The sequence below is a fragment of the Parasteatoda tepidariorum genome, chromosome 8 (genome assembly GCF_982258835.1).
Source record: "Parasteatoda tepidariorum strain Cologne lab strain chromosome 8, Ptep-v5.0, whole genome shotgun sequence".
NCBI classification, from domain to species: Eukaryota; Metazoa; Arthropoda; class Arachnida; order Araneae; family Theridiidae; genus Parasteatoda; species Parasteatoda tepidariorum.
The window spans coordinates 85,798,318-85,822,430 of NC_141762.1; the positions used below are offsets into that span (position 1 = coordinate 85,798,318).

Genomic DNA, 24,113 nt, shown 5'->3' on the forward strand with positions numbered 1-24,113 from the left:
AATGTTAAATAAATACTTGTGTTCTGTATTGAAATGAAAATTACCAAAAGATGGAGGAACACTTATTGGCATATCCTCCCACAGCACACTAGCTTCTGGCGAACAATATTGGCGAGACGACGAAATTGTTTTACTGCATGATTGAAGTAGGAGGGATGGTCATAAGGGTTACCTTAAACGCAGTCCGCCAACCTTTCTTAAGGTGAATTAGATGTTATCAGCGCAGTTCAAAATGTTTTAGAAAACCATTAGCGCATAGATTCTCAACCTTTTTTTCGTTGCTGCCCCCTTAGGGAGCGAAAAATATTTCAACGCCCCCCTTTGTGAAAATCCAGTTATTTAGAGGGGACGGATGGAGGTGTGCTGAAGTATAAGAGACAACATTAAGCAATTTTTAAGCGAATTAATTAAGCTATTAATTTTTAAATTTGCTTGGTTTTTTAAAAAAATAATGTGTACATTAACTCGATACTTTTCTCACTGCTGATAATTGCAGTCTATTTGTTGTAATTAAAATAAATGTGTTTAGTGAAAAAATACAACAAAGAAACCTATGCTTAAAAAGAATCATTTATTCTTAATTAAATGATTGAAAAAACACCCAAAGTAATTTTTTACACTAAAAAGTAGTATCAACGAAACATTTAAATAACTATGACAGTGGGATGATTGCACTCAATGGTTCAGAGCCAGTTTCTTAACGTGCGTTTCAATACTTTTAGTGATGCTGAATCCACGTTCGACAAGGTAGGAGGAAGGGAAGGCATTTAAAAATTTTTTTAACGATAGTCTATAGTCCAGGTTAGGGGTGACTTATGTTACCTTGAAGCCAAAATTCTGTGAGACGATCACCATTTCAAAGTTTCCTTAGTTGAAAGTTCGACTAATTCCTCATAAATCTGAAACTCTGCTGTTTCAATATTCACAAAAGGGATCTTAACCCAATAACCCCATTGAGGGACTTCAATGGAACAAAACAGCTTTAAAACGGTCAGAATAGTCCATGTGCAAGGAGTCAAAGTGTTCACAATATTCTTGTTCACCATCAGAGCGAATTTCGCCTGCTTAGCTGAACTCATTCCAACCAAAATTCTGATTCCACAAAATTAGTTTTTTTAGAAAGTCAGAAATAACTGATTTTGTAGGGATCAAATTGAGCTCATCGCCTTGAAGTTGTAAATTAATGGCATTAAATTTTGCAAATAAATCAGCCAAAGTCTTCCTTAAATTCTAGCAATCTGTCTCTCAGAGCTACATCTCTGTTTTCGAGGAATTCAAGAACAAAGTCGAAAAGATTCCAAAACCTATTGAGACAGGCGTCTTTGGAAAGTCAGAGAATCTCGGTGTGCGGTAGCAAGCGATTGAATTCTTCATCATACGCAACGGTCTGAATAATCAATCGTTGAGAGCATTACTGTGAATTTTGTTCACAGCAGACATGACATATTGCAATGACTGATGCAAACGGTCGCTGAGATTTTTTCCTTTTAAATGCTGTCTGTGAAGCATGCAGTAAACAGCTAAAATATCTAGTATTTCCCTTTTCAAAAGGGCTATAAACACACGATGTCGACTCAACATTGCATTAGCTCCATCAGTGGCAATCGAGATAATATTTGCAGTAGGAATGTTTTTCTCTGTAAAATAATCTTTGACAGTATCTAAAATAGATTTACCTTTGGTATCTACAATCAAGTTTCTTGCATAAAGCATATCTTCAATGATTTTTTCTACCTTTACAAACAGGACCTACGCTCACAATAAAGCCTACATTACATGGCAAGGTTGATTCATCAACTTGAAGGGAAAATTCGTTGGATATCAAAAGTTTGCATAAGGAAACTTCAACGTCTTCAGCCATCTCATCATTTCGTTACCGCACTGTATCGTTGCTTAATGGGATATTTGATTACATTGGATGCTGCTGGATGGTGTAAAACTGTTTCTAAAACTTCCTTGACGACCGTTAGTATCAACTCTGCTCCGATGGTATGAGCTTTTCCAGATTTAGCAAAAAGTTTTGATATATTATAAAAAGATATCAATCCATTTTTGTGATGAGGTTGCTAGTAACCCTGAGACCGAAAGTGCGTTCAGGAACTTGTCTTTGATGTTCGTGAAAAATTACAAATCCTTATTTTATTTGTCAGAATAAGTTTTTTGCAAATGCTCCTGCTAATGGGAAGATTTCATTGTCTCATTAGGTAAAACTTTGTCAGAAAGTAAACACATGGGCAGTTGAGAGTTCAACAGCGATTGAACAAATCCAAACTTCAAGTACGTGGTACGGTATTGATGACATTTCTTCTTGTTAACTTACGTTGTTGGTGCCAGCAAAATACTAACGATGAAAGAAAATTTAACTATTTCTCCAAATTAATAAATATTTTATGGTAAAGAACTAATTCACCAAATAAGCAATGAGATCGAATCGAAACTGAGGGGAAAAAACAGTAAGGAAGCTAACGACAAAAATCATAAACACGTGTCAAATCAAACATTCATACTGAAAGCGTATGTACTTTAATGCCCGCCAAATGTCTTGAATGAGTCAGAGTGATTTGCGAAATAGCTTGAATGAATCAGACTCAAAAACGCATGAGCTGCTCTCTGTTGGTTCGGATCGAAGAATAGGTGTTGTATAAGCTCGTTTTATTGGTGGTACAAATGGTGTATCGGATAGTCTTAATTTACTATATTAACTTTTTTTTTTCTTTAATATTAATTTTAGATTGATTTTATTTATTAAATAAATCTTAATTTAATAATTTTATTTGTAAGTTTTAAAATTGAATTTGAATGACAACCCCCTACTGCCCAAAATACACCCAACGCCCCCCTGTCGCCCGAAACAAGTTCACCGCCCCTAATCATACTTCCACCGCCCCCGTTGAGAAACACTGCATTAGCGCAATCCGCTATCACCGTTCCCGTCTACGTTCTTTGGCTTTTTCAGCCTCGGTAAGTTGAGGCCTTGACATCGTTTTTTTCTTGCTTCAACTCTAACTTTTGGGACCATGTCAATCAGTTTGGACCCCCATTATTTGTGATATTCACCTGAATTAGTATTGAAAATTATCCAGTTTGAACTGAAGGTTGAAATTTCTGATTCTTAAATAAAACAATACAAATAAAAATATAGTTCAAATGATGAAATTATCTTTCATTCACAACTCAAGAAGTATTTATGGGATCTCTTTGGTATTATATCTCAAAAATAAACTCGCCAACTTAATGCACAACAAAATTTAATGTGAAAAAAGAATTTTGAAAAAAAGTATCAAACAGCAGCGGTCGCCATAGCGCTGTTTACTATTACTCCAGATTATTGTAGTTGAAAAGTGAGGACGCTATGAAATCCAGACCAATATCCATTTTGTCAATGGGTAATAGACACTTTTAAATTTAATTTAAATACGATATCAATGATTTATGATCAATTATTTCTTTTATATGGTTCAAAAATACGTTTTGTCAGCAGGTGGTAAAAAATATAAAAGAATATTAATATATAATAATAAAGATTTTTTTTTTAAAAATTTGCACTCAAAACAAAGCTCAAAAATAATTTTTCAGCACCAGAAAGCTAAGAAAAAACACTTAATCACACTTCAACAAAATTCTTTAATTCTAAAGAGAGATCTTTTTTATACATAATAAAATCATTTTTCTCCACAGAAAACACCTTGAATTTAAGCATCATCTTGTTGAAAAACTTAGAACCAAAATTCGAATCATCTTGTTAACAAGGTTTTCAAACATTAAGTATTTTTCTTTGACAGAAACATCAGTTCATATTTTTTTCAAACTTTAATTTAAATAGCACTTTCCTTCTTTTTAAATAATTTATTTTAAAGAAAATTACTACTGTCTCAAGTTTTTTCTTTCTTTGGATGAAAAAATTCATAAGCAAAACACTTTTCTTTTCAGTTCATTTAACCTTAAGCATCCTTTTTATACTTTATGCCAAAAATGCTTTGTATGGTTACATTATTTTTACAAAATTGGATATTCAATAGTGCAAGCACTCTTTTCACTACATTTTCCAAATTTTAGATGAAACTGTTTTAGGTATGTTTTGTGATCAGCACACAGCTTTCTTTTTATCTTAAAATTTTGGTGAGGAAAAAAGTTATTTTTGAGGTATTAAGATTACAACACTAAGAAAAAAAATATTTATGACTTATATAAGCAATACAAAAATAAAGACACAGTCCTTTTTTAAACTACCTATTTATCACAGCACAATGTTTACTGTAACAGATAAAATACTTAGTGTAAAAACATGTTGTGAGATATTTTATAACCAACCTAATAAAATTCATAACAGTGCAATAGCTCATAAGAGAACAAAAAAAAAAAAAAAAAACAATAAAAGCATGGCTTGCTTTAAACTACAGTTTGTCTATGGAAATAACTCCCCTCGCCACGAAGTTTAAGGTCGTCGTCTGCTGCTATGGAAACAAGAAAAGAGGGGTTCTTCTCCCTCACCAGATTCCCTTTCTCTCGCCGACAAGAGCCAAACCCTATCTTAAATTTTGACCCGATACCCTTACTTGAAATAGTTAAACCTCATAACCATAGTCACCGCCACTGCTTCAGACGAATGGCTAGGGGAGTTCTTTACATAAACAAACTATATATTATGTTTACCACAGTAACTTTTTTGTTTACTTTTAACAGACTTTCTTGGTTTCATTTACTTTACCTTAGGTTAGTGCTTTTTAAGGAAATTTTCAACGTCATATTTTTCAAAAATAAAAGTTTATTCACAAAAAACTGAAATTCGAGTCCTCCTTAATAGTCATTATAGCTGATCAAAAGAGAATTTTTTTAAGACAGTACTCTTATTAAACCTCTCTTTAATTCAATTGTTTCAGTTCAAATAGTTAATTTAATTGCTTTCTTTAATTCAATAGTTTTTATCGAAAAATTAAATTGTAATCTGCAAATCTTTAGACGAGAAATCCACTTCTGGATTAATATTCATCTCTTTGACAAAAATAACTACTTCTAGATAAGCTTTATTTAAAGCTTATCGGCCTATTATCATTCAATTCAATTGCAGATAGTCTGTAACATGCAAATCATCAATCAAGAAATCTATTTCTGGATGTAATATTTAACTCATTTATGTACTTTTAGAAACACTATTCAATACCATTTGTTATACAGAAATAATTTTAGTTTAAAAATTTCAATAGCTGTGGAAAATCTTAAGAAATTTGAAACAAATGCAAATGTAGTAAAAATGGTAGAAACCATTATTTTGAAACTAGAAATTCAGAGTTCTTTATAATGGTTGGCAAGGCACTTTATTGATAAGAAATTTAAAGGCAACATCATTTTTGAAACGTCACAATAGCCTTTATTTAATATCTCCATTTCAACACTTTTTTTCACTGAGTTAGAAAAATAAATTTTACAGCTATCAATAGGGGGAAGATATGCAGATAAAGAGGAATTATACAATATAGGCAAATAATTGTAATTTAAACTATTTAAAATAGATTTTGCACACAAGTTTGCATCAGTAAATAGAATGTCTCGAACTTGGCGATAATCAGCTATTCTTTGACAGTCTTTAATTTCGAAATATGCACCATTGTCAATAAATAATTTGATTGTGGCAATGCTCAAAGAACACGGTCCCAATGATAGTCTTTCGGTCATAAAATTCAATGGTGTGTTGCCATTAATGTCTTGCACATTCAGATCGCCTTGAAGACACAAAACAAAATAACAAAACCGGAAATTACAACAATTCTCCAATGTTAAATGTACAGCAGACTTTTTTTCCTTGTCATCAATATCAGTAAAGACAGTAATTTTTTCTAAAATTTTAGCATACCGACGATTTTTGTCTTCTTCTGCAAAACCATTTTTGAAATCCATGAAATTATGCAAACAATAGAAACCAACTGTTCTTCCACTATTGTCTTTAATATCAGACCTAGCACCTGCTTCTAAAAGAAGTTTCATGATTTCTATCTTTCGAGTCTTGCAAGCAATATGCAAAGGTGTATCACCATTTCCATCGCGTATATCTAAGTCTGGCTTTGCATCTAGTAATATTTTAGCTGCATTAATGTTATAAACTCTAGCAGCAATGTGCAATGGTGTCCTTCCATTTTTATTTTGCATATTCAGTTCTGAACCCGCATCTATCAGTTTTTTTATAATGTAGTCAACATTCCTACCAAATATATTATAAAAAGCAAAATGTAAAGGAGACCAACCCTCACAGTAAGCATCATTGATTAATCCACCTTTTTGAATCAAAAAATCAATCATTTTTTCATGATCATGCTTAGCCTGTTCACAGAGTATAAAATAATCATCTTGATTATCATAATAATTTTGACTGCACGCACAAAATCGATAATCAATATTAGGTAGACGATACAAAGAAGCTATGCATAAAGCTGAAGCTCCATATTTACTCCTGGCTTTAATATCCGATCCCCTATTTATTAAGTACTTCACCAGATCAAACTGCAGACTTCTGATAGCATAATGTAAAGGTGTCCAGTCATCTCCATCTGTATCATCAATATAAACACCATTATCAAGAAAATACTCAACAATAGACATGCAACCTTTTTCAGCTGCAATATGAATTGGTTTTTTCCCTTTAGAATTTTTTAAATTATTTGCTCCTTTTTCTACAAGATATTTAACAATTTCCAAGTGGCCTCTTTCAGCAGCGTAGCCCAACGGTGTGTTATTATTAGAGCCAAATAAATTCACATCAATTCCAAATTCAACAAGAGTTTTGACAGCATTTATGTGGCCTTCATAAACAGCAATATGCAAAGGATTACCTATATAGCCAGAAATTGTATCACTTTCAGCATCACTTTCCATTAGAAGATTAATAATTTTGACTGAACCACTGAATGCAGCATAACATAAAGGCGTCCAACCTTTTTTACAGCACTCATTTACATCAGAGCCCTTGCTAAGTAAAAATTTCGCAATATCCATTTGACCAAACTTTGCAGCTATGAGAAGAGGAGAGAGACCTTCCATGGTCGTTGCGTGCAAATTTGCATCATTTTGAACTAAAACTTCAACAATTTCTAACTGATTTTTTGGTATACAAGCATGCAAAGGTGTCCAACCTTTAAAATCGCAAACATTTATGTTCATACCTTTATGAAGAAAATATTCCACAATACTTTTGTGACCATTCACAGCAGCTACATGGATAGCTTTCGAGCCATCTTTTATTTTACTATAAAGACAGGCAGTTTTATTGACAAGAAACTGAACCAAGTCTAAATGACCCTTCAATGCAGCAAAGTGCAGAGGGGTCCAACCTTGATCAGTCTGAAGATCAATGTATGCTCTCGGTTGAATGAACGCCTCTACAGAACATTTGTGACCATTCAGAGCAGCAACATGAATAGGCATCAGTCCATCATTTGACTGAGCAAACATATTGGCATTTCTATCCATGAGAAATTGAATAATGTTGATAAGGTTTTTTTCTGCAGCATAGTGCAATGATGTCAAACCAGTTTTACTATTTACCTCGTTTATATTAGCTCCTTTATTGATAAAAAATTCAATCACTTCCTTTTTATTATTCTGTGTTGCAACATGAATTGGCTTCAGACCCTGTAAACATTGATTAGTTATGTTAGAATTTTCATCAAATAGAAGCTCAATCATTTTTAGATGACCTTCATGTGCAGCATAATGTAATGGAATCCAGTTTCGTTCATCTTTCTCGTTAACTTCTGCTCCGTGTTTAAGCAATACTTCTGCAGCATTAGTACTTCCATATTGTGCTGCAACATGCAAAGATGACATTCCATTGATTGATTTTTCATGAATATTCACTCCTTTGGAAATCAAATCATTAATAACATCAAAATTATCTTTTAGTGTAGCATAGTGTAAAACAGTCCAGCCATTCTTACTGTTGCAATCTTTAACACTGACTTTATTACAAAGAAGGAATTCTACTAACTTTCGATGGCCTTCTCTAGAAGAAAAATGAATTGCTTTACTTCCATCTTTTGTTTCAGCATTAACGTTGGCTTTATTCTTTAAAAGGCATTCAACTACATTTAACTTTCCTTCATTTGCTGCATAATGCAATGGTGTCCAACCATTTTTATCAACAACATCTACATCCATACCTTTATTAATAAAAAAATTAACAATTGTGCTGTGACCATAACTAGCTGCAACATGAAGAGGCTTTTTACCCTCAAAGTCATTAACATAAATATCAACACCATTGTGAATAAGAAATTCTGCTACCTCTAGATTACCCCCTTTAGCTGCATAATGCAATAACGACGACCCAACACTATCAGTTTCGGCTATGTTACCACCTCCATCTAAAAAATAGTCCAGAATTTTTCTGTGACCATAACTGGCTGCAATATGATAATAATTTGCTCCATTTGCAAAACTTTTAGCATTGATATTGGCATCATTTTCAATCAAATATTTTACTCCTTCTAACTGACCTCCTTTTGCTGCATAGTGTAAAGATGTCCAGCCATCGAAATCAACATCATTAACACCAATTTTCTTATTGAAGTAATTTATTCTACCAAGAATAAATTGAATCAAATCGCAGCGACCAAATAGGGCAGAAGTGTGTAATAGTTTAATATAAAAATCATCAGAAACTATATTACAACCAGCAAATTCTTGAAATAAATTATCAAACTCATCAGAACTTCCGTGTTCAATCACAAGCATTATTTTTTCAGGAATTACTACACTTCTTTTACGTTTTTTCTCCATCTTTAATTAGAATAAATAATTTCCTGGATACTTATCAAATTACTTTTATGTAAATCACTCTAGATATAAATTTATAGATTCATTAAGCAGAGAATGATGAAATGTCATAATTTCTTAATATTAAATCCTCATAATCCTCATTGCAGCTAAATTTAGATATTTTTCCAGACTTTCGGACAGGAAAAATAAGTCAAGTCTATTTTAACATAAATGCTTCCCAAATTTCTACAAAACCTAAAAATAAGAAAAATAAATTAAGTTTTATGTTTACATAAAATTTAAATAAAAATAATGTAATTGTTGTGTATTTTGCGAATAAGTAAAAATGTTTTGCAAAGATTAGGGCAATTTTCTAATTTATTTAAATGCACCAGAACAGCCAGAAACAATATACAGTAGGGAACCGATTATCCGGAACGATCGGGACCATCGTTATTCCGGATAACTGATTTTTCCGGTTTTCTGAAAAGCCGTTTTTTTATTGTTAAACCCAACTAAAAAAAATTTTTTTTTTGGAAATAATCTTAAAAAGAAGAAAAAACGATGAAGTAATACACTAATGATTATTTCTAAAATGATGGTAAGGTAAACATCTTTCAAAAAAGAAAGAAAAATCCTGAAATCTTATGAGGAAAAAAAACATTTTTTTAAAAAAATGGCGGGAAAATTTATCGAATTTCGTTCCGGTTTTCTGATTTCCGGATAACGGGTTCTGTACTGTATTGTGATTATTATTGTGAATCTGTAAATAAAAATTTAGAAAAGTGGGCATAAGTTTATTTAATATCCGTAGGCTTTTCTTTCTACACCAAAATTTTATGCATTAATGATAAAGCCTAACCAAAATTGTAAAAACTTGTTCTGGCACCTCTTTGACATGGCATTTTTCAAAAATATTGTTTGATAAAAACAAAGCTTATAAATTTTCTTTTTTGGGCAAATTTTTCATTCTTTCTATTTTTTCATACCTTGCTTACGAAAACACTAAAATGTGGAACTTTCTTTAGAGAAGCTAAATTTTTAATTGTTCTTAAAAATAAATAAAAAATTGGAAAAAATTATCTCTTCAGGAATTACGGGATTTTCATCATTGAAAAAGAAAGAATTGGTATTATTCTGGTATCTCACAATCATCTCTATTGATTAGTGTTTTACATAGAAAATGGCTCTTGCACCAGCATAGTCATCTTGCACGCATAGAAAACAGCAACCAAAATATTGAACCCTATTAAACTAAAGTGGATATCTTGCTACAGACCTAATGTAAAAAAATAAAAATCGGTTCAATTTGCCCGATTTTATCATAAATCCAAGCCCTATTTTGATCATTTTCCCTGCAATTTCTGCAACGAATTTTCACATCCTTTAAAATCCCATTTATCTTAACTTGATAATTTGACACACAAACATCAAATCAAACTTTTGAATAATTGCAGTTTAATATATTTAGATTTGGACTGACTTTATTGCTTTTTTGAGAGTTACTGCCATAAAAAATAACATAGTTTTCAAAATTGCAATATTTTTAAAATGGCATCAGCACACACAGGAAATGTCGAATCACAGCTTTGAGTAATCATTTTTTGATGGACTTGATTCATTACAACTCCACACTCAATTTACCAAGTGTTGTTATTCTCTTTTTCATAAGTTATTACAACGGAACTCCACATAGAATATTGCTGACCATGGATCTATCATACTCCCTTAGTTTCCTTTTTGACAACTTACAAATAAAATCAACATTCACTTTTATCAACGATGTCAAAAGATATTGCAAATCATTTGCTTTCAGCAAAAATTTTTTACAATTTGTTGTTAAAATATTCTTATAGCTCTGATTATTAAAACTAAGTATCTTTAATTAATTATTTTCAAACATTAATTCTACACATGTAAATGAAAATTTATACATTTCTTGGTGTTCTAATTTGAAACGAATTAATTGTAATATATAAATTGATCCCTATTATCTTGTAAACACCTATTAATTATTTACATTTTCAGTTGAAATAAATAAATAATTAGAACTTTTATTCTAGATATTTCATAATCAAATTTAAAAACGGTTTAAAAATAAAGACCACAAATCTGGAAGCAGAATGACCTTAAGAAACTAATGCTTACATTGTTCAGTTTTCCTCATACCATGGATGGAACAGTCTAAGTGACCCTTTATTATAAATCACTGTACCAATTATTCCCTCCCTAAAGGAGACGCACCTAAGTGCGAGACTTACCACTGATTTTGACAATTTGGATTTTTTTCCTGGGTATAACGTCCTCTTAAGTGAATGCACGGATTGTGAACGGAATCCTATTTCCCCAGAATGAGCCTTTTGCTGACCACATATATGCCCCCTTAGTTTCCTTTTTGACAACTTACTAATAAAATCAGCATTTACTTCAATCAATGATTTCAAAGGGTATTGCAATTCATTTGATTCTAGCAAAATTTTTTTACAATTTGGAAACTTGTTGTTACAATATTCTTGAGGGAGATATTTATGTCTTTCACCATAATTCCACTTAGTCCCAATTCGAAAAATCCAAAATTAAGAATTCAAACAAAATCTCTAGCATTTAAAAACTTTTAAAGTAACTTCAGCCTGACTTATGAGATGAAAAAAACAAACAAAAAAGAACAGAGCACAAATTTTAAATTACTTAAATCACCCGTTTATACACAGTTTAAGTAACATATTGAATATATAAAGCAAAACAATATTTCGGGCAGCTGTGATTTCGATATCACACGACTTTCGAACAATTTTTGTTGAAAGTGTAGGATACGCTTGCGATTAACTTGTTGGTTTTGCTGCCAATAATTTCCATCGTGTGATATACCTATTAAGTAAATGCACAAACTGTGAACAGAATCCTACTTCACCAGAGTGTGCCGTTTGCTGACTATGTAACTCTCATGCCCCCTTAGTTTTCGTTGTGATAACTTACTAATAAAATCAACATTCACTTTTATCAATGATGTCAAAAGGCAAGTCACTGGCAAAAATTGTTTACAATTACGAAACTTGTTAAAATATTCCTGAAAGGGTTATTTAAACCTTTCATTATAATTCCACTCAGTCACATTCAAAAAATTCAAAATTAAAAACTCAAGCAAAACATCTAGCGTTTAAAAACTTAAAATTCTTTATTAATTTTTAAAAGCAACAATTGATAATGCTTGCGATTAACTTGTTGGTTTTGCTGCCAATAATTTCCATCGTGTGATATACCTATTAAGTAAATGCACAAACTGTGAACAGAATCCTACTTCACCAGAATGTGCCGTTTGCTGACTATGTAACTCTCATGCCCCCTTAGTTTTCGTTGTGATAACTTACTAATAAAATCAACATTCACTTTTATCAATGATGTCAAAAGGCAAGTCATTTGCTCCTGGCAAAAATTGTTTACAATTACGAAACTTGTTAAAATATTCCTGAAAGGGATATTTAAACCTTTCATCATAATTCCACTCAGTCACATTCAAAAAATTCAAAATTAAAAACTCAAGCAAAACATCTAGCGTTTAAAAACTTAAAATTCCTTATTAATTTTTAAAAGCAACAATTGATAAAAAATGACAGATTTTCAGAATAACTTCCGACTGACTAATGAGATGGAAAAAAAAGAAGAAGAAAAAAAAGAACAGAGCTCAAAATTTAAATTACTTAAACTACTCTTATATTACACAGTTAAAGCAAACATTTTATGCCCTAAAGTGAATACACTTTCTTAAGTGAATGTTGTGAAAAAATGTCAAATTCTGAAACATGTAATGCAATTAAATTGCAAATTATCAAAAGTGATGGAAGAAAATTTATAATTGATACAAAAGAGCAAAGTAATTAAACTAACAAAAAAACTAATGATTGATGTAAATCTGCAAATAATTTATAATGAGATTATTAAAAACATTTTTATTGATTTATAGTACTTAAATTTATTTTATAAGACATATCATTCCATTCCCAAAATTACAGGGATTCTAATGAACTCAATCACTTATCAAATAACATTCTAAAAATTCGTGTTTTACCTTCAGAATTCAAATAACAATCATACGAAAGTTTAATGCAATTTTCTTTTATATTATTATGACATCTTTAAAAGTTTTCACTCACAAAAGTTGTAATCTGTAATAATTATCATCAAAACATTTTATTTTAATGTTGGTAGGGTGACCCGGGGTAATTCACGATCACTCTGTTTCTGGGGTAAATAATGATCACCTAAGTTTCATTAAAATTTTTTTTTTTTTTTTAAATTTAAGACATGGACAAGAATGCTTGTACACTTTACTAGAGTATAACTACATTTACTTAATAATAATTTTTTGTTTAATCTAACAAAATAAGTATCTTTTAAACTGCTTTCTGTATTTTCCATTTCAAAGATGGGTTTCAAAATGTGCACATTTCTGCAAAGATCCCCCTCCTTCTCTTAATAATAAATATTTTGAGTCACTTTCTTTTTCTTTGATATAAAAGTAGTGTAAGCTATTGTTTAATTGTTTCACATGTACTGTAAACATTAGAATTGATTATGGAAAACTATATCAAAAGTTGCCCCCTACAGATGGGGTAATTATTGATCACTGGGATAATTCCTGATCATTGTCATTTCCTCTTATAAATAGCATATAAAATAGCTTATAAATACCTACTTGTCTTTTCCTAAATAACAGTTCATATTTATTAAGTGGAACAACTATAAAATATATTTTAACTGTCATCACAAAATTTGTTTTTAACTGTATACAAGACTGTATTCTAATTTGCATCATTTCTGATTTGTCTTACCTTGCTTCTATCTTAATTTTATGTGTGCACATCGTTAGAATAATTTTTTAAGCTTATAAATTAGCCTAGTATAATTGTTAGAATAATTTTTAAGTTTATAAATTAGCCTAGTATAAATATGGTGAGAAATTATAAGCCTAAAAAGGATACTAAGCTTCTAGAAAACAAAATTAGTGAATTTCTTTTAATGATTGAAAATGAAAATTTCAGTGTGAGAGCTGCTGCCAGAGTTGTTGACATACCTAACTTAACCTTTACACTTTCCCTTAATGAAGTTAAAAAATCCAACAAAAGTAACCCATGTGGGAACTCTCTTATATTTCAGAAGAACATGAGAATGAGTTGGCTGATTGCCTAAAATGTATAGCACGATGCAAAGATTTTTGAAAATTTAAAGTGTTAATCGTTCTTCTTGCTTTTAAATAAATCATTTTATTAGCTGCTTAAACATATCTTTTTGGTTTATTTGTTAATTACCATTATATAATTATTTTTAAACAGCCCCTTTACAATAAAAACTGGTGATCAGTAATTACCCCAGAAGTGATCAGGAATTACCCCAGAAATGATCAAGACCAGGGGTAATTCCTGATCACTAAAAACTTTAAATCTTTAAAATTCTAATTAGATTTTCAAACAAAAGAAGGTGGCATTGGACTCATCTCATATAGCCTCAAACTTCCAGTAAATATTAAAATTCTATTTTGAATAGTTTTTTCACAAAACAGATGTTTGCGTTTTTTGATCAGGAATTACTCCAGGTCACCCTACTTTTATTCTCAATGTTAAAAATAAATTATTTCAATATGTACTGAATGAAAAAAAATTATCTATTACACTTAAAAAAAATTTTTTTTTCTTATGGCACGTTTCTTTCGAACAAGTTTTTCGTGCTTATTTAAAACAATTTTGTCATTTTAAAAGTTAAAATTTTCCTTAAAGCATGGAAATTCTGATTTCTGTATTCTTGACTGTTTTTTTTTTTTTTTTTTTTTTTTAAATTTCAATCTCCTATATCATTTTCATAAAATATAAATATAAAGCATACAAAAAAAAAAAAATCATTATTAAAAATTTGTTTCAAACATATAATACCACTCTTTTTTCTAGAACAACCACAATGTAAAACTGACTAAGTAAACTATAGCAAGCGGATACTTCAGTAATGGAGTATATACTGTATGAGTATATAATGGAGTATATACTTAGGCCTTCAATCATATTTATCCTGTTTTTAAACTTTCAAAAATTTAAAATTAATATGTAGTTCTCCCGGAATCGCTATAAGCTACATACTTTGAGTGTGTTCAGTTTTTTTTTTTTTAAATTCCGTGCATTCACTACAAATATAAATGAATTATCTCTCATTGCTCATTACATGGTTTGACAAGTCAAAACTTCAACAAAAATATCTCAAATATAATATAAAACACTATGGCTTGAAAAATAATATTCAAAAATCCACATTTCATGTTTAGCTAAATAAAAGATGCATTATGTTTGTAACATTGTCAACAAACAATGGACAGAAAGGGGCAATATAGTTTAAAGTGTGTATTTTATTAATACACACTTCAATGGTGAAATATAATTGATTTATCAATATTTATGCAATTATCTGTAACAAATTTTTAACACAACTATAAATTTCACTGTGCACATGCATAGATTTAGAAAACTGATACCCAAATATACATCACTGCAATACACTAAAAAAAAATTTACTTATGTTTAAAAATTGGATAGGTGGCACAAAGTTCAGACTTTCATTTTTCTGTAGACAAATACATACACTGAGAGATTTAAAATAGAAATCTTGCTTATAGGTTAGAATCCTTTTCATCTGATTTCAATAAGATTTAATACAGATAACCAAATTGTCTTTCTTTTACCCTTTTTGAAAACTAGAAGCAGATTTTCACGACGCTTCTGGTTTTTATTTCTGTACATAAGATCTCTGCGTTTGGGTTATTAAATTATTTAATTTCTCCATTTGTTTTATGACACAGTTGAAATCTTAGATGTCTGAAAATATTTAATTATAAAAGGAATCATTTTTAAAAAAATAAGAGATACAGAAATATTAAGGATATTAATGTTATCCCTTTCGCACTGTCTTGGCTGACCGCCCTCTTATAACCCTAAACTTTGGCGATCTGGTGAAATGGGTGATTGCCAAACGAAATCTATCGCCAACTGCTTGGATGCCCGCTTTTTGAACGTGATTGAAAATGGCGAAAATGTTTGAGCTGGAAAGATGTAACGAATACGCTAGGAAATACATATTTTTTACTACAATATTTTTATTCATGCAAAGTGATTTCTAGATACTGGACATTAGTATTGCAGCGCTTGCTGAATTAATATAAAATAGCTCTTGGTGTCGACATTTTTACTGGCTAGCATTGCATATTGCAGGTATCATTTTCATCACTTTTCTTAGCATTATTGTCGGATCTGTGTTTTTATTTAAAGCAAGAATTTTTGTTGTTAATTATAAAGATTATTTTTGTGTGTGTGTATTGAATATTATTTGAAAGGAAATATGAATGACAAATAAGTTATAACTGTAATAAAACAAGGTTGGATGGAAACCACTTTTTTGTTTCTTATGAGTAAAAGGTTAAATTAATAATATTTTGCACCGTGATTTTAAGGTACGCATTAAAATTATCAACTTTTCTTGTATGAATATGCTTTAGTGGTATTAAAATAAAAATATTGATTCACATTTTTTTCATTGTTGGTTTTAAAAATTAGTTTACATGTGTTAAAGTTCTCTGTTTACATATTTTATTATTTGTTTGATGCTTCTATGATTACATTACTACTATAAATGATTTTTTTAAAATTTAGAATAATATTGAAAAGCACAAGTTGTATTGTAACACAAATTGTGCTTCGTGATTTGTATATTCAGTTGCAATGCTTCTAGTTTAGTTCTAGGTTGTTATCATCATCAGTTACATATGGAAATAAGGCTCCTGCATTTACTGAATTTCTCACAGTTCTGACCTGAGTATTGTCACGACTACCAGGTCAGTCTTGTTGAAAATCCAGTTTTGATCCTTCAGTACCTACAGAAATAGAAATCTAGGTGAACCAAATGAATGTTATGAAGAAAACTGATTGGATTAGTATACATTTTAATTTGTTTTAATGATGTAGTTAATAGTACTAGGGTAAATTAGAGTTAATATATTATATATAGTTTACATTTCTTATTATTTGTGAGATTCTGCTTATTAAACATTACTATAAGTGACATTTTGAAAATTGATATTATAGTTTGGAATAATACGAAAGGAGTAGAATAAAATTTTGATGGTTGATAGGAAGCACAAATATGTAACACTTGTAATGTAATGATGTGTTGTTTTGTTATAGGTTGACTTTCTTATCAACTCATAAAACGCATTATTTTAAAGCTCCTTCAACAACCTCAGTGTGCCTGTATGTCTGAAGTGGGAGTTATGTGTAATTTGTTAAATTACTTCTGTGTATTGAATTTTCTTGAATGTTATTTGAAAGGAAAAAGGAGTGACAAATGAGTTATAACTTTAATAATACAAGGTTGAAAGGAAACCACTTTTAAATTTCGTATGAGGAAAAGGTTAAATTAATAATATTTTGCACCGTGATTTTAAAATACCCAATAAAATTATCAACTTTTTTTGCATGAATATGCTTAAATGGTATTCAAATAAAAATATTGATTCCCATTTTATTATATTGTTGGTTTTAAAACTTAGTTTACATGTGTTAAAGTTCTCTGTTTACATATTTTATTATTTGTTTGATGCTGCTATGATAACATTACTACTATAAGTGATATTTTTAAAATTTAGAATAATATTGAAAAGCACAAGTTGTATTGTAACACAAATTGTGCTTCGTGTTATGTATATTCAGTTGCAATGCTTTTAGTTTTGTTCTAGGTTGTCATCATCATCAGTTACATGTGGAAATAAGGCTCCTGCATTGACTGAATTTTTCACAGTTCTGACCTGAGTATTGTTACGACTGCCAGGTCAGTCTTGTTGAAAATCCAGTTTTGGTCCCTCAGTACAGAAATAGATATTTCTAGGTGACCCAAATGAATGTTATGAAGAAAGCTGATTGGACTAGTATACATTTTGACTACTTGAAAGTAATGTTGATTAAAATAATGTTTTGAACATTTTAATTTGTTTTAATGATATAGTTAATAGTACTTGGGTAAATTTGAGTTAATAAAGTATATAGTAGCATTTTTTTATATCATCCTTTTTTTTATATTGTGATTGATTAACTCAACACCTTAGTACATTATCTCTCTCTTCTAATAATAAATGTTTTTAAAAAAGTTAATTAAAAAATTTTAAAGCGCAGAATATAGAAGTGATGGAAATATAAATATTATTCTATTATAAACTTAATAACTAGAGTTGATTTGTTATAAAAAGCAATGAAAAAAAAACAATTTTTTTTTCGGGTTTACCCTGATCTCAGTGTAAAATCATTGAGATCTAGTCATATGGCTCTGTTTTCCTCTACCCCTATAATGGCTCTGGTATTGCAATATAAATAGTATTTTAGAATGTTTTGTTTCATTTTATTACATAAAGTGTCTTAACATTAAAAAGAAATACCAGCACTTTTGTAATTTCAAACATGATTGTTCTAAACTGTTGTCAAATTTTTGTCATTTTGTTTTCAAATTTTTGTAGCATGCCTATCATATTTATATCTTGTAATCTAAAACTTTCAAAAGTTAAATAGGCATCCTAATAAATATTTAGAATTATGAATGAAATGTATGACTGTCACTCACATCGAAAAGTATTACTTTTGGTATTTTATTTATCTTAACTGCTTTTAAAGAGCTCCTGTAAAAGAAGAATTTTACATTTTGTTCATAGACTAAAAATTTTATTTATTTAATTTGTAAAATGTACTGGATTTTTCTTATAATGTAGGTAGCTGTGGTATTTTTGATCCAAATGTATGTCTAAATTGTTTTCATTTTATAATAAATGATTTTTCTACTGACTTAGTCTCTCTCTCTTCCTTTTTTTTTTCTCTTTGTGTTTACTAAAAAAAAATTTATAAAATGAAGAGGAATACTACCTTTAAACATAAATTGAATTTTTCTAAATATACTTAAAAGCTTAACTTCATAACTAATTAAATTAAGTTTTATAAAAGTAATCATAATTGAAATACACTATGAAAATTAAATTATAACAGAACATTTCATGCACCAAAACATGTAACTGCTTTATAGTAGTACATAATCAGGGCTCAAAGTAATCCTTAATTTCCTTTAAAAAAATAAGATAAAGAAAGTATTCTTAATTATTAAACATTTCCATAGATGTCCCGAAATTTTTGTGATTTTAAAATTTTGTTGAAATTAATAGGGAGAAAAATTACTATTTATCTAAAAAAATATTGAAGAAATTTCATGAAACAAAATAAATAACAAAATGAACTACGAAGTCTTCATAGCTCTCAAGTACGATATTAATCTACTTCCAGTATTAGAGACAATTACTCTTAAATTGATAGCATATTCGATGTGTGAGAGGAATATAGAAAAATCTCTTACCTCACTACTCCCATCATACTCTACTGTTTCTCAAAAGAAAATCCTCGTATTTTGCTACAACTTAACGATTTTCTATATTTAGGCAATTTTATTCTCTCTTTTGTGAGAAAGAAAACACATTTTTAAGAAATATTTCTTTTTTCACTTAAGTACAGGAACTACTAAAACTATTAACAATTGAATATCTGCGAATTCATGTTAGCATTGTACAGTGGACCAAAAAAAAAATAATAATTATAATAATAATAACTTTCCCTCATAACCACCCTCAATAACTTTCGTTCTAATGATCTGATTTTCACAAACTAAGTGTCAATCTTAATGGTTCCTGAGGGTGACCTCATATATGAAAATTATTTAGTGCTAACTATTAAGTTTCGAAATCGGACACAGAAACGTACTTTCTCTGAATAAAAAAAAATTTTTTTTTGCATATTTGGATATTTATCCGTTTGTTTATAAATTATTCATAATTTTAATTCGGTTTTTTATAAGTACTGAATGGTCAATACTTTACTGTAGGTAAAATTTTACAACTCATCATAGGTCTTAAAAACCAAATTACTTTTAGGCAAACTATAAAAAATAATAGGCTCCATGAACTTTTATTTTACAAAAAAATCTGAAATGTAGTTTAACATAAATTTACAAAAAAATAGAGGGTTCGTTTAAAGAGTTAATAATGCAAATAGTTTTGAGAAACTAATTTTTTTTTGCAACAATACATGAAAAATTTAAAAATAAAATCAGATGCTGATTACAATTTAATACACTTAAGTAATAAGGAATTTATTTCGAAATATATATCTTTAAATTACGAATTTTCAACTTAAAAATACAATTTATTTGCCTCAAATGCCATGTTCTAGCTGTATAATACGACATATTCAATACCCAACTAATTTCTGTGATGGATTTTCCATTTTTATATAGTGCCACTATTTTTTCTTTTAGAATGTATGAGCAGTGGAACATTATTTTCTCTACTAAAATTAAATTCAATTAAAATTAGTAAAACTCCAATAAAAACTTGCAAATCTCTAAATAATCTACAACGGCAAAACTCAACGAAAAACTCTAAGAATTTAGAAGTTAAACGCCAATTTTTAAGCTGAAATAGTTTATTTACATGAATATCTAGTTTTAGAAAGAGATATTCTATCCTTATAACTTTTTTTTTATATCTAAATAAAATTTATCTGTTAGATAAATATTAGTTCAAAATAAAATCAATTATATATTGTCTATATAATCTTTTCTGCATTGATCTTATTTTCTTTAAAAAAAAATTTTTTTTTTTAAATTCAGTAAATTTTTTGTGGGAAAAAAACGAGGTAGTTATTCTTTAGAGAATATAACCTATAATAGTTAAATTTATTCCCGTTTTGTGCTTTGCTCAAATGATTGTTCCAATCGTATACAGTTTATTAACTTTACTTAATTAAAATAACAATAGTTATTACTTAGTTAGATTAATAGTTATCTATATAACAAATTTATAACGAAATCGCGTAAATATTAAAGGAGTTATCAAATACCAGAGTTTTCAAAGTACTTAAAAAAAATTAATTAAACATTTCTAAAATCTTGCTTTATACATCTCAGAATGCATGCAAAGAATTCTTTTATCTCTAAATAGTACAAAAAATTTCTCAAAATTTCATGAAATTGACTTACATAAAGAATAGAAGAAATTGAATGAATTTGCAATCCATAGTAGTAAACTTGACATTTAGTGATAATCAATATACGTATATTCATTTCATTTACAGATCATTTGAATATAATATTAGTCAATGAACTCACTGTTAAGTGTCATAGTACTGAGATAAAGTTGCGGAAACATACATTATAGTTTTGAAACAAATATTTATCACTCTGACACAAACCACCAGAAAGACTGCATGAAATATTAGATTTTAAAATTATTATATTCATTTCATTTACAGAACATTTGAATATAATGTAAGTTAATGAACTCACTGCTAAGGGTCATAGTACTGAGATAGAGTTGCGGAAACATACATTATAGTTTTGAAACAAATATTTATCACTCTAACACAAACCACCAGAAAGACTGCATGAAATATTAGATTTTCACATGCTTATGTAAAAACTGAGATATGTTTTTATCTTGAAATTATATGTAATTAAATTAAATAAGTGGCAATGAATGATTTAAAAAAAGAAAACGTAACACATTATTAAAAAAAGAAGGAAAAAAAACCAAAGTATTTACGCATGATATTGATTACTTTTTTTTTCAAACCTCTTCTTAACGTACTTTATGAATATTCAACTAATCATCTAAATAATAATTTTCTAAGAAAAATTACGATCGCAACAGAATTACATAACTGGGTATAAAATATTATACAGCTAAATTTCCGAAAGCAAATATAGAAGGAAAAAAAAATCTATGCACAGAAATCAATACTATATGTACCTTTGTACTATGTTAGCACTTTGTTGTAAAATACCTTGATAAGTATGAATACTCTTTAATTCGTTAGAATCCGGAAGAAAGAAAAAGAGAGTACATATAGTATATTTATTTGATTTGAATTAACTCGCATGAGTCTGAAAAAAAAATACCCTTGTAAACCTTTCTTGCAACGATTTTTCAAAATAATTATTAGACGATTTCACCACTAATTTAAAAAACATATCATCAAAGAAAGCTCTTATTTTATTAAGCATTCAATTAATCCCTTCACCTCAGTTAATAAGTTCATTGACAGTTAGATTTTTATTGGATGTCATTGATACGTGACACCGATATGGTTGACACTGAGATATGATCACACACAAAAGTATCAAATTTAAATTAAATAACTGCCATTTTTGAAGAAGATAATTCAGTTGTTCTCTAATCCGGGCCGTTAATATATATTTTACGAATCCTTATAAGTAATGGAATAAAAAACGTGTGTAGGGATCAAATTAATATTTAGGAGAGAAAGAACGCAGACACGCTGCTGAACTTTGATCAAAAGCATGATATAACGAGGTTAATAAGAGATGAAGGATTAAAATCATCTGAAATTATTTTTATCGATAACAAAGTTTTAAGGCGTTTGTGATAGAAAGTATATTTCAAAAAAATCAACAGGTATTTTTTGTCTCTTCCTGACTCAAAGAACATTTGGTTAGAAATTTTTTTTTCTCCAGATATTTCAATATACATATATCAGACATTTCAAAATACATATATCAGATATTTCAATATAACATATATCAGATATTTCAATATAACATACTAGAATAAGTTATTAGTAAAATAATAAAATCATAATACATATATCAGATATTTCAATATAACATATATCAGATATTTCAATATAACATACTAGAATAAGTTATTAGTAAAATAATAAAATCATAGGAACCCGAGTACTTAAGTTTTTTAATTTTAACAATGTAAAAAAAGTTCATGTTTATTTTATCATTTGGATATTTTCGCCATTACAAATACAATACTATTTGCTCGAATTTTATTTTCAGATGTTGACAAAAGACAACCTGATGAACCGTCAAATTTTCTAACAGTAATGTAGAAGAATCATTTTTCACTTAAAAAAAAATAATGGTAAGAAGGGAAGCAGAAAATAAATCAATTTATTGAATCAAAATATACAGGCAAGTTCATCATAATTCCAAATTCTGGACGCATCAGTTTTATAATAAAGCATTTACTCTGGTTTTTGGAGTGGTTAATAATGGTATAAATATTTTTCTTCCTTGCTTGAATAAAAATTTGAGAAAACAATCATATTTTGCATTATACGTGAAGGGAAACCACGAAAATATCTTTCAGATGGCTTGATTCCATTTAGAAGTTCAGTAATCGCAATGAATTTTTTTTATAATGAATCATTTTTCAGCATCTTTGAGAGACTTCTTTGTGACTATAACGAGATGTTCTTCAAATTTTTGTAGTTTTTAACCGAAAATCAAAGTAACTCGCTATTTTAGTATCGGAATAAAACCATATTTACGTTATAAAAATAATTATGTTTATAAAAATAATTAAGTTATAAATAAATTATAGTTAAGTTAAAATAATTAAGTTAATTAATTATTTTAATTAATTGATAAATTAATTAATAAATTAATTAATAAATTAATTTTAAATAATTAAGTTAAAATAATTAAGTTAATAAATAATTAAGTTAATAAACAATTAAGTTGTAAAAATAATTAATTATAATCAAGATTAAATTGAAATTAAAATTATCAAATTTCGCGTTATACGCTATGAAAAACAGACAAAAATGTTTTTCAGATTGCTGCTATTGGTATATAAAATAAAATAATTTGCAATTTAAGTATAGGAGTAAAATTATAAATAAACATTTTTTCATTATTATTATCCTTAATAGATAGGGTACCATCTTTCTGAACAGAACGAAAAGCTCTTCTTATTAACTCAACCCAGAAATCAAAGTGTGAGCTTTTTTATTTTGTGAATGTAATGAAACACCCTTATTATGCTTAATCCAATTCAGAAATCAAAGTAATTAACAATTTAAGTATCAGAATACAATCAAATTCATGAAAGTTATAAGAATAATTTATTTTAATGAAGATTAAGTTAAAGTAATCAAATTTGTGTTACATGCGAAGGAAAACCACGAAAAAGTCTTTTAAATTGCTTAATAGTAATAGGTTTCCAGCTTAATGTTGATTATCGCAATAAAATTATTTTTTAATAATCAATAATTTTTTTTATCATCTTTGATAAATAGTAAATGCTGTGAAATGCTCTAAATTTTTTTTGTGCTTTTTTGAATTTTTGTAGGCAACCCAGATATCAAAGTTACTTGTAATTTAAATACAGGAATAAAATTATATTTTGAAAGACTTTTTGAATGAAAATAATTAGAATTTAGATTACGCACAAATGAATATCATGAATAAGTTTTAATAACTAACTAACTGAACGC

At 28.8% G+C, this 24,113-nt stretch overlaps 1 protein-coding gene and 1 long non-coding RNA gene across 4 annotated transcripts; one reads left to right on the plus strand and one right to left on the minus strand.

Moving 5' to 3' along the window:
* Positions 1-3,604: 3,604 nt before the first annotated feature.
* Positions 3,605-15,703, minus strand: LOC107441655 (uncharacterized). Of its 3 annotated transcripts, none has more exons than XM_043054566.3 (2): positions 15,370-15,703; positions 3,605-9,003 (listed from the first exon to the last, which is right to left on the minus strand). In XM_043054566.3, exon 2 carries the CDS (start codon positions 8,767-8,769, stop codon positions 5,284-5,286), a length of 3,486 nt encoding a protein of 1,161 aa, XP_042910500.2. In that variant the 5' UTR covers positions 8,770-9,003; positions 15,370-15,703; the 3' UTR covers positions 3,605-5,283. The 3 variants fall into 3 exon arrangements, with proteins under 3 accessions (XP_042910500.2, XP_042910494.2, XP_042910507.2); XM_043054560.3 differs by having other exon boundaries at positions 15,303-15,703; XM_043054573.3 differs by having other exon boundaries at positions 15,263-15,703.
* Positions 15,704-15,857: 154 nt separating this feature from the next.
* LOC147806486 (uncharacterized) lies at positions 15,858-18,606 on the plus strand. The gene is made up of 2 exons (XR_015435920.1): positions 15,858-15,995; positions 16,965-18,606. It is a non-coding gene; the product is annotated as an uncharacterized LOC147806486 (long non-coding RNA).
* The last annotated feature ends 5,507 nt before the right edge of the window (positions 18,607-24,113 follow it).